A 12,204-nucleotide genomic window follows, 5' to 3' on the forward strand; every position below is an offset into this window, starting at 1 on the left:
AGTGCAAGTTTGCACAAAAAGTCACAGTTTTTAAGCTAAATAAAATAATCTAAAAATATAAAAATAGTTTTTAGTCTCTGAGCTGTTGTAAGTCTGCCTGAGGACCTGAGAAAAGCCAAAAGTGTTGATATTTCTAAACACCAAATTAAACCTCCACGGATTCAATTGCATGATGATTTTTGAAATCTGTTCATTCAGATTATCAAATTTTCACCATGTTTATTTCACATGTGAATTAGACTCAAATAGTTTTATTGTTTATTTGGAAACATTCTCACCATCTGTCACATATATAGCACACTGGATGGATGGATGGATGGATGGATGGATGGATGGATGGATGGATGGATGGATGGATGGATGGATGGACTGAGGAGTCCATCAGTGTATCCAAGTACAGCCTGTCTGCTATTCTTCAGTGTGATTACCTAACTTTAAATAAAGCAGATGGCTTTGCCTTTCATAGAGCTTGTCAGCTTCAACTGTGGACATGGTGGAGTTGAACTAAGTCTGAACTGAACTCCATGTTTGTCACTGCCCTTAACATGCCTACATGATGTAGGTCTGTCTGATATCTTAAAGGAGGAAAACATTTGTATTTGATAGGGCCAAGGAACAATTAAGCTTAAGAAGCTTTCTTTTTATCATAATGATAAATTCTGATCTTGATTGAAAGGAATCTGTAGTCTGGTTACCTGCACTTCTGCACACTCTGCTCTAGACTTGTGTGTGATGCATGAAGTGCAAAGGTGATCACACTTTTGCAGTATTCTCACAGCAGCAGCAGCAGCATAATAACATGATTTAATAGTGAAATGCACTTGTTCAAAAGACAACAACCTACTTGTGTCCCAGCTCATGAGCAATGGTGAAGGCCAAATTGAGTCCATTATCTTCCGTTAACACACACTTCCTCTGGGCACTGCAGGCACCACCCAGATAAGCTACGCCTGTAACAGAAGGACAGGACATGACAGTGAGTTTTATGGTAAATGGTACAGGGTCTGCACTTATGTGGCACCTTTTAGTCTTGTGGTACATACAGTTCTCATTCACCCATTTCTACTAACACACCAGTGACAGCAGAGCTGCCATGCAGGGTGCACATCTGCCATTGGAAGGCTTGTGTTTCAGTCTCTTGCATTCAACACTTGGGGGTCATGAGTGTCGTGAATAACACATGTAATGCATGGTTATACACATATTAACTGTCTGCATTGAAAGTATTTTCTTTGCTCCAATTACATTTTTACTCAGTGTCAGCTCATTTTCATACCGTAATATAAAGTCCTGCACCTCTATGAAAAAAGCACAACCGTGGCTAGAAGTAGAGAGAACCCAGAAATATCTTCTGTGCAGGTATGAATCCATCATTTATTGAAAAAAATAGTTCCTTTGATTTATTGTTTCATTAAATGTTGGGGTTTTTTGGAATCAAAATGTACAACATATTTCCAAATGTCCACAGGTGTAATCAACACTGGAAAAACAGTGGCTTGACACACTATAAATACTTTACCATTGACATTTTTAAAACCTCCACAAACTAGACAATTTTACACTACTCTGCACATAAACTCTAGAAAGGTACCTTACCATGCTGTATGTATATTGAAAAAACTTGCTGCCAACTTGCTCTGCTGTATAAAGTTTTGGAGCCATGCTGCATTTATTTAATTGATTAAATGTGTTTTTTGCGGCACTTATTCTCTTGTCATCTCCTCTGCTCTGTGTAAAAAACAGCCGGCAGTACAGGAGAAAAGTTGCTGAATCTATGTCATGTCACAGTTTGTCACAGCTAAGTCTGTCATGGTTTCTAGGTTGTGTTGAGGAGCATACAGTTTTTTGTTCTTGATAAGATCTACTGTTGTCAAATTTTAAATGGACAATAAGGAATAAAGTGACAATGAATTACCACATTTTTCAGCTTAGATTTTGGTTGATTATTCTGGCAAAAGAGCCTGTCAGGTGTAATTAGTTCAAGGACCCCCAGAAAGTTTAAAATCCCATGGTTCTCATGTTTTTACAGTCCCTGGCTCTGATAAATTATGTCATTTAGGTGACTTTTCTAATGATAATTTGCTTTTCAAACCTGCCAGTGGGTTTCAGGGTTCAGAGGATGAATACGCTTCCCTTTTTAGGTTGTGCGCGTCCCTTTGTAACTCAGTACACATCAGTGAATTTCAATCAAACAAAACAATGATGAGAGGCTGCTGTAGCTCTGTAAAATTATATGTCAGGTATGTTTTAGAGATATTTTAGTGTCCTAGGGTCTCCAGGACTCCAAACAGAGCTTAATGGTCACTGCTCTCTTAATTTCTTAACTATCTCAAAGACTGATATCAAAGACTAGTAAAAAGCACAAGGAAACACAACACATACTGGCATACATGCATGGTATGAGAAACATAGATGATACATACAAAGTGATGCATAATGAATACAGAGTGACTGGGGATATACAGAACAAGCCAACATTGAAACGGATTCCTACGTTTACTGCTATGGTGTAAGGCTCTGGCATTACATATACTGCATATATAGCTGGAAGTAAGATGCAAGCAGTGTCTAGATGAGTATATCATGTATAGTAAGGACAATGCAGAGTAGATTGGTGGAAATGGGCAGCTAGAAGCTGTGGGCTGGAGACACCCGCCACTGACACTGGTCATCAATAGGACAAAGGACCACACAGCCCCAATAAACTCTCTGACCGACGGCTGACCCTGCAAGAAGTGAGGGTTAAAATCTGATAACGTCACAAGGACATTCCCCCCGCTGACATTGATACAAACTCTGAACTTCCACTAAAATAGAGAAAGAAAATTTTTCCACATCCCTGGATTTAATCATCCTTTATGTGTACTTATTTAAAGGAACTGCTAAACACTGACTTCAAGAACCTCATCACGATCATCATCACACCATGACCTGTGTTTAAATCTGTTGTTTTATGTCTAAGTTCATTTGACACACTGTCTTCTGTCATATATGTGTTTAGCCTTGTGATCGTCTATCTACCAGCAGTAAAATATAGAAATGATGTGTCATACTACTGTACTGAGTAAAACCATAAACTGTTAAAAGTTATCAGAAAATGTAACCCTGAGAGGGACATCTGGACATCAGCCGTCCCCAACAGAGGTTGGTCCAGAACCCCACTCTTTTTAATGAGATGCAAAAGAATACCTTAAAAGATCACACCTGAAAACTTTTCTTTGAGCCCTCCTTTCTCAGAGCACTCCTTTCCCAGAACCCTCCTTACTCTGAGTTCTCCTACCCATACAGCCTTCCTTTACCATCGAGTCTTCCTTTCCTGGAGTGCTCCTTTCCAAGAACACTCATTTCCCAAGTTCACTAAGACCGACTTGGAGGCTCCACTCTGTCCACCGCTGTTCTGACCCACATCAACCGGCCGACCAGACCATCCCTCAACAGAAGCACCACCTCAGCAGCACAACATGCAAGCGAGTAACTTTGTGGACAAACTGGTGCAACTTTCCCAAATTCTCTTTTATCACAAAGATACAATTTACAAGTTAACAAATTAGCTGACCATCAAATTAGCAGCTGCTTTCAGGTATAGTCTATTTACAGCATTCACTCAGAACACCATATTTCAAACGTAATATTAAACCCAATACTACATTTAAATATTGTGTTCTCTTCCTTCCCTTTTCCTTCACTCCTGACAACACAACTCTAGAAAAAGGAAGCGATGCAATACACTCACCATAATGTCAGACATCCCCTCAGACATCAGACCCCTCAACATTAACATTAACAGCATACAACTGAATTACAATAGCTATGCCATAACCCCTTGATCAAACCACAACCATAAATTGGGCTCAGCATCCCCTCCCTCTGTAAAAAGAAAAAAAAAGAAAAGGGAAAAGGTAGTCTTCAAGATTCAGGTTTATCTGTGGAGACACAATCGTGAACAGAAGTCTGCATACATTTGTAAAAAAAAAAATTTAAAAAACATGTATATCATGGGAGGCAAAGTTTCCAGTGACTTTTACAACTCTTCATTTTCTAAGATGGAATCATTGAAAGACATGCGCCTTTGTCAGAGAAAAAAAATCATGCATTTAGGTTCTGGAAATATGATGAAATCTGCTGTGCTAGGACTTTGGTAAGGCCAGTCTAAAACCTTAACTGTAGCCTGATTTAGCAAATTCTTTACCCATTTTGATCTGTGTTTGGGGTCATAGTCTTGTTGGAACACCCAACTGCATCCAAGACCCAACCTTCTGTCTGCTAATTTTAGATTTTCCTGAGGAATATGAACCTAATGCAGAACACAGGACTACCACCACGTGTGATCAGAATCCGGCCCTCATCACATCCATAGGCCAAAATACACTCTCAGTCGCAGCGCCACCTGGTGGACATGCTTGGATTTGTTGACCAGCAAGGATGCGAGGACCCGATCAACGCTGCTTGCAGCTTTACTTAGGGTCCGAGCACCAAAAAGCGCGAAGACCCTGTTGAAACCCTATGGTTTATTTTTTCATTTGTCGCTTTTTAAATTGCAATTCTGAGGGCCTAAAAATATTGAAATATGCGTGTAAATTTGGACACACGTCAGGGCTGGCGAAAAATTAGATATTTTTGGGGAATTGCACTTATGTGTAGCAAAATGGCTCCAAAGCGCCACCTGGAAAATTTCAAACATTTACTATGGGTTCATGTCACCTAGAACTATGAAATTTGATAGGCATATGTAACTCGTCAAGACGCACAAAAATGTAACTGATACCCTGACCTAAATCTTAACAGGAAGTCCTCCATTCTAAATTATGTGTGATATTGTGGATGCTTTTGGGTAATTTTTGGACATTTTCAAAAACTACAAACTCAGAGTAACCCCGAGAGAGCTAAAATTTGGCCAGGATGTACACCAGGAATGGGTGATCAAAAGTTGTCAAAATACTCCACAAAAGTCTTAGGGCATGGAAATGGCAACCAGCGGAATTTCAACATTCCACCATGAAACAGGACACACTGTGTAACTGGCCTGTACATGCTCCAATCTGCCTCAAATTTATCGCGTGAGATCAGAGTCCAGCCTTCATCAGAAACATATGATAAAATACACTCTTAGTTGCAGTGCCACCCGGTGGACATGCTTGGATTCGCTGACCAGCAAGGATTCAAGGACCCATTCAACGCTGCTTGCAGGTTTAATTTTTAAACTGTTTTGCAGGATAGTGACAAAGAATTTTGACATTTGGCTTGGAGGACTTGTTGGTGCATTGGAATTGTAAGAAAATGATTGCCAGAAAATTATGAAGATAATTTTATCCACAACTGTTTTTCACCAGTAGTGTAAAAGACAGCAAACACTATCTTAAAACATCCTGACTGTATAATGTGTGACAAACAAAGCACAGCTGTTTCTGCTGGCTGTGCTGCACTGCTATTTGTGTGCAATGTTGGTTTCATCAGAGCATCAGTCTTGGCATTCTCCATTTTTTTGGGGTTGAGTTACCATTAACAAAGATTCCGTAGTGAGCAAACATGTTCTTCATCTTAATCTTGATCACACTCACATGCGCTACTTTCAATGGCTTATACATTACACTAGCCTTATCATGAAGCCTGCAGGAATTCAAAGACATTAGTTGTTTAACGTTTAACTGTCGAGTCAGATCCTGACCAGGATGAACTGTTAGAGGAATGGATATAGACAGAAGACAAACATATATGTCAAGTCAGATGTTTTTAATAATAAATATAATAACCAATATAAAAACCTAAGAACGCTACATACATGCAAAGGTGGAGAAAAAAACAAAGAAATTATTTTGCCCCACTACAAACACTGAAACCTCACATATCTTAATGTAAAAGTATAGGTATAAAGATAGCTTTTTGGTTTAAGCCAATTCTCTCAAACATTTCAAAACACACAGTTTTGTTCAAAAAATACCCAAGTGGACATTTCTGTTAGATTATGTTGTAGCTTAAATGGGGTAGAAGATGGAGCATAAACTACAAAGGATAAAAAAAAAATTACGACAAACCTTTGTGCTGAGTTTTGGAGTCCAATGAAATTTCAGACTCAAGGATTTCTTTTATATCATATTCTGTGTCTTACAAGTACCTGAAGCCACATACCTCTGTTTGCATTTTTTTTAAACACTGCACCACTTCTGTTCTAATCCCTCATCATCCTCCCATGAGGTCAGCCAGCACAGGCGGATTATATATAGGCAACATTGTGTGTATGTCGCTCCATGCACAACTAAATGACTACATGCACAATCTCAATAGCAACTCATTGTGTGTTTGATCAAATGTTATGCAAATTTCATATACTGTTTTGTTTTTTATATGGACTTTCAGAAGGACCCACAACCTATTCATGACGGTAAAGTTTTACATTTCATGGACATGGTAATTTGTGTTTGATAGGAAATTGTAGAGCAAAGTGAATGAGAAAGTTTGTATGTTTTTTGCAGCAAACCATGTGTTTTGCTCTCCGCAATGTATTTAGTCATATTGGTGCTGAAATGTGCACCGTGTAATTTAAATAATTACTTTAATACTGTGTGAGTGAGTGAGTGAGTGAGTGAGTGAGTGAGAGTGACATACATATAGGTACTCACCCACAGTATCACATGGTTCATCTTTATGAACACAGAAATCTGTCCTGAAAGACAAAAGATAAAGTGGATACTGATTTATTGAAATTATTCAACCATTTCAGTAGAATTCACCACTAAACAAGGGTTACGCTAGAAAGGAATTGGGTTGAAAGTGAATAAGTCTCGATTGGTTTCTTTTCCAAAAGGACACAGTCTCTCCCAGAAAACACTAACAGTATTGCATGGGATTTGTTGTCTGGACATGAGAAAAAGAACAGCAAGAGAAAAAGGTTTAAACCTCTCTCACTGCTTACAGTTCAAAATTTTGATTTCAGGCTTTTTTCTCTTCTAGTTCAAGATTCACTAAATCCCAATCCTGAACAAACTCATGGACGGCTAATCTAAAGCATAAGAAAAAAAATCAGTGGAGTCGTTTAATGTTGCAAGAACATTTATATATTACAAGGTAAAGTAAGGTATGAGAAGCTATGCACAGAATGTTATTTAAATGTGCATAGTTGGCATCTGAGTGACTGATTTCTTTTTTAAAGTTACTTTTTTGGCCTTTTTGCCTTTATTATACTGCACAGTGAAGAGAGAGACAGGAAACGTGGGGAGAAAAGTGGGAGAAAAGATATGCAGTAAATGTAAGTAAATTAGATACGTAACCGTTAACAGATCATGGTTTTAGCCACTGAGCTAAGTTCAGCCGAGTCCAGAAACTCAGTTTAGAGAGGATCTTTGTCCCACAATTAGTCAAAACAAGATGAAAGACGGAAATACATCTTCTTCTCAACTAAATTTACTGCAAAACAGGCAAAGTTTATTAGTTGACTGGTAGTTTTTGAGACAAACCTTTAGTTATTTAGATTTAAGAGACAATCTCGGGGCAGGCCACAAACCTCGGTGAAGAAAGGGAGCAACTATTTTCGTATAAAATAGTGACTTATAAGGCACACATTAATAGAATTATCATGTTGCCAACCATGGCCATTGCAATTTTCATGCATGTTTGTCCAGTATTTAATAAACTATATGTAGTGAAGAGTTTGGAAAAAGTTAATAGGTAGACTAAGTGGCCCAAATTAATACCTTACAACATGTGAAAAATGGTCACTATTTCCCTCTCTGTTCTGGAATTGTGGTGTTGAATGATGGCAGAAAAGTGTTTTTGCAGAACATTACATTGTCACGGTGAAGATGGCCTTTGGACTTTTGGATATAAAATATGTCGTCACTTCATTTTATCTAATTAGACAATTGTTGAAAAAAATGCTATAATTAGTGTATGAATTCCTAACGTATAGAGAAAAATAGTTTTGTAAGGTCACGGTGACTTTGTCCACTAAAATCTAAACAGTTCATCCCTGAATTCAAGTGAACACTTGCCAAATTTGAAAAATTTCTCTCCGGGTGATCCTGATCAATCGCATTCATAAAAATAGCATGGCATCTTTAACTTTCAGAACATGACTTTGGGGACGACGCAAATTACTTAACAGCTTTCCTCTGCTGAGATCAAGTGTAGCACCTCATACTAATGAGACCAGTCCATTCAAAAACACTAACTGTTAAATGTTAGAGGTAGTGCATCATTTTAAATTTAAGGTGGCAGAGGACTAAACTACCAATTCAGTCTATGGAAAGACCAAGTGTGGAGACACAATTTCTTTAAGAGTCTTAAACATTTAAAGCAACAGTTTTTATGACTATGGGCAGTGCTGAGTGTTCTAGTCCTACTGTGACAAGGAGGAAGAGAGCGTCCCATTGACATGTGGGAGTGCTCACTTAGGTGTGAACAGCTGCATGTTGGCATCTGGGAAACAGACTTCAACAGGTTGTGTGTTTTAAAAAATGGTTATGTGTTTGATAAAATCCATCCATCCATTATCTATACACCGCTTTATCCTCATTAGGGTGGCGGAGGGGCTGGAGCCTATCCCAGCTGACTTGGGGCGAAGGCAGGGGACACCCTGGACAGGTCGCCAGTCTGTCGCAGGGCTACATTGATAAAATGCTATGCAAAATTCATACATTGTATGCAAAAAGATGATGAAGATCTGCTACCACTCTGTGTTTTGAGTACCATCTACTGTGGCACTGGGGCTGGGGGATTTAGCATCACTGCCACAGATGGTAGAAGATTTACAAACTCATTCACAAGGCTGGAAGTATCATTTATCCAAACCTGGTGATCATCCAGTTAGCGAGGAGCAGCTCCTCCATGACACAGTGGAGCTCATTCAGCCCCACTGTCATAAAGAATGTTTTAGAAAATTGTTTTTCACTTTTCACATAATACAATTTCTTTTTTTTTTTACATTTAATACATTTATCAATAATTCATCAGAGCAAGTGCTGGTGGCATACCTGGTGACCAGAACAGCAGTATCCACAGGTGGGATGTCATCCCTTCCACCAGGAACATGGTTGGAACCAAGGTACCGATGCCCTCCAAACTCTTGATACTGCCAAAGACAGAAGCTCTCCAGAGACCTTTCTCCATGATGGCCCACCTTAAGCTTGTCCTGAACAACAGTACAATAAATTACCATCATTATTTCCTGACACTCTAAGACTTCCTAACACTAAGTTCACTTTGTTCATGAACTACAAAATTATTCATAGAAGAATACAAAGTTAGAAAATAGATACTAAAATCATCTATGTAGAAAACATTATGTAACTGAACTTTTTACAAACCTCAGACAATAAGAGGTTTGCAAATGCCTGGGGACCAAGGTAGTTTTGCAAGAAATATGATGCATTGTCTCAGTTAAAACTATTCACAAGTACACACAAAAAGCTCATTTTGCAAGACATTAAATGTACATAATGCTAATTTGTAGAGGAAGTGTTCATTTTGTAGTCCATAGTGCAGATCTTTTCTTTTTTTATCTCCTTCCTGAGGTCACACACACACCTGGTGGGGCCAGAATCTGCAGATACTCAGATTGTTAAGGTTGACAGAGAGTTTACAAGAGGTCAAAGAAGCTGAACATTCACGCTTACAGGACGGCTATGAAGCAACACCAGCTTAGTGACTTGAATGTTGATCCTGACTCCCAGGCTCTGATGGTGGAACATGTTGTAGACCTGCAAGAAACAAAACAACGCAACTTCAGACTGCACCAGATAGGGAGATGTTTAGGGGTAAAGGGAAGACGAAAAGAAAGGAAAGAAGATAGGAGTCAAGTGAATGTCTAGTTTTATGTTTTTTAGTGAGATCTGTTAGAAATTATATAAGTCTTTAATTCAGACAGCTAGTTGACACAAATATGTCCCTTGTTTCAGTAAAGTTGGTTTGCTGGTGCTTTAATGTGTGTTAATTACAGTCATACTGGTCTTACACTGGAACACATCTGGGATGTACATACAGAGGTCTCTAGAGGTGTCTATCTGTCATTTGGGTGTAGTTGTCCAGGTCTTACCTGTCCCTGAAATTTGTGGTGTACAGCTCATAGCATTGAAGAGATACACTACTACATTCAGCATCAACATCTTTTCCCAAAGAAAATATCCCTCTAAGTCTGCATAATCCACAGAACACAACAGCGACCACTGTTATTTGGATTCTCTTTGATAAAATGAAGTAAATGTTAAGATACAACTCCATCTTCCAATGACACTTGAGAGATACACAAACATTTTTTTCATGCTTCCTCTGGTTTCTATGAAGCATCAGCATCAGAGCCTCCACTTTCTGAACTTCCTGTTGTCATTGCAATGTTTTACTTAAGTTGACTTAAAACCTGTTGCTACCAATAGAAAGTCACTTATCTCAAAACTGATACTGCTTCAGAAATGTGCCAAATTTGTTGAGAAAAAAACAAAATGTTATTACTTTATAAACTCTTTGAAGGTCAGTATGAAGAACGTATTTGTTTCTGGAATTCTTACCATGTTCATGACGGTCAGCAGGAACCTCTGTGCTGCCTCAGCACCGTGGTACTGCACCATGTCTGAGTCTGCCACCACCACTGTCTCCACGGTGTATGTATCATGCAGGCGAATGGCGTTTCTCTTCCCACGACCCTCGTCGCCCACTTTTGACCTCTTCTCCCTCCCTACCATAAGGAGGCAGACCAAAAGACAGAAAGCTCATGGTTAAACAGGCGGTAAAACAGTGTCTACATAAAAGATGGTATTTGTGAAAAACTATTTTCAGTCATATATTTAACATAAGTATCAATAGGTATAGTCTTCTTCCATGAAAAAAGGAAGTAGAAATGTGACCATAGGCTTCTGATATTACCAAACTTATTTTGCTGGAGCAAATTTATTTTGCTTTTTGGAGGCATTTTTCATGAATGTCCAGTCTGGCTTCAGCTACATTAAATTTAAGATGACTCTTCCCAAAAAGAAGAAAAAAAAAAAAAAAAAAAACATCAGTTGCAATATGTTTCAGGCAAATCCTTTCCATTTAAAATCCCCAACATTTTCGATGGGAATCAAATCTGGTCTGGTTTTTGACTGAACTTGCAGTGATGACAAGTCCTGAGCAGTTTGACGTTTGAAATGTACACCACTTGTTGGTGATTTCCTTACAGTGAAAAGATTTATATTAAACAACTTTGAATTATTTTAAGTCCCTGGCTAGACATAAACACACTACTAAGAAAAGAAAGGCTAAAAAGTAGAAGGACTGCAGGAACTCATACCTGTGTTGAAAGTGTACAAAGTGAGGAGTCAACAAAAAAAAAAATAGAGAGCTAATACTGACAACCAATGTTTCTATGCTTCATTTTTCTTTCAAGTGCAGAATGGCAGCTGGCACTTGTTAGCACAGCAAATGATGTGGAAAAAATGCAAACCTATAACACATTGTTATATATTGTGACCCTTTAAAAATACAAACCAGAAGACATAGAGATAAGTTTGAAAACTGTAGGTGAATCAGTCCTGATAAGGCCTGAAGATCTAGAGCAGTTCCTGAGCATGGTTTTAGAATATTGTCTGTTTCTTTCTCTCCTGACATGGGTCTTTGCCTCTCTGTGTAGTTTCACATCAAACAAACTAGCCTGCAGGGGAATCCTGCCACCTGTTCCCCTCTAACACATTCCTGATAATTTTAAATTGCCTCTACTCTGTAGGAACTGGAATCAAAATTCAAAGGTGGTCAAAACCATTCCATAATGTTCTGTCTGGACTTAAAAGTGTTATGGGAGCACTGCAGGACCTTGTTCTGGATTTTCATGATACTGTAGACTTCAATGGGTAAAAAAGAAAACAAACAAACAAAAAAACTCAAAATAGCCATGACAGTCAGGCAATTATATTTGACCAGTGGTAATCAGAAACAGGTGGTAAGCTAGTGATAATATACAACGCTGCCACTGTGACATCTGTGCTGTGTGTGAGGTAGGGAATGAAACCTCAGAACATTCTGAGCATCAAGCAAATTTTGCCTGTAATGCCAAAAATAGAAAGAGTCAAGTACTGAAAATTCAGTTTCAACTGTTTTAAATTACCCCACAAAAGCTCCAGCAGCTCCAGCCCATGGAAAGAGAGAGAAAAGCCACCTAGAGTGAGTAAACGACGCAGTATGCTTTTAAGATCGTGTCTGACTTGACTTCTAACAGGGTGTGAAATTTTTGTCTTGGCACTG

General features: G+C 38.6%; 1 protein-coding gene across 1 annotated transcript in view; it reads right to left on the minus strand.

Annotated features, from left to right (window-relative positions):
- Positions 1 to 12,204, minus strand: part of adamts17 (ADAM metallopeptidase with thrombospondin type 1 motif, 17) — an 85,554-nt gene that overhangs the window by 51,048 nt on the left and 22,302 nt on the right. The window contains exons 4-8 of the mRNA XM_035956709.2: positions 10,497 to 10,663; positions 9,609 to 9,692; positions 8,967 to 9,124; positions 6,618 to 6,661; positions 845 to 950 (exon numbers count right to left, since the gene is read on the minus strand). Of these exons, the coding sequence (XP_035812602.2) occupies positions 845 to 950; positions 6,618 to 6,661; positions 8,967 to 9,124; positions 9,609 to 9,692; positions 10,497 to 10,663 (559 nt within the window). The remainder of the gene's footprint in view (positions 1 to 844; positions 951 to 6,617; positions 6,662 to 8,966; positions 9,125 to 9,608; positions 9,693 to 10,496; positions 10,664 to 12,204) is intronic.

This window comes from Amphiprion ocellaris, chromosome 1 (assembly GCF_022539595.1).
Source record: "Amphiprion ocellaris isolate individual 3 ecotype Okinawa chromosome 1, ASM2253959v1, whole genome shotgun sequence".
Classification (NCBI taxonomy): domain Eukaryota; kingdom Metazoa; phylum Chordata; class Actinopteri; family Pomacentridae; genus Amphiprion; species Amphiprion ocellaris.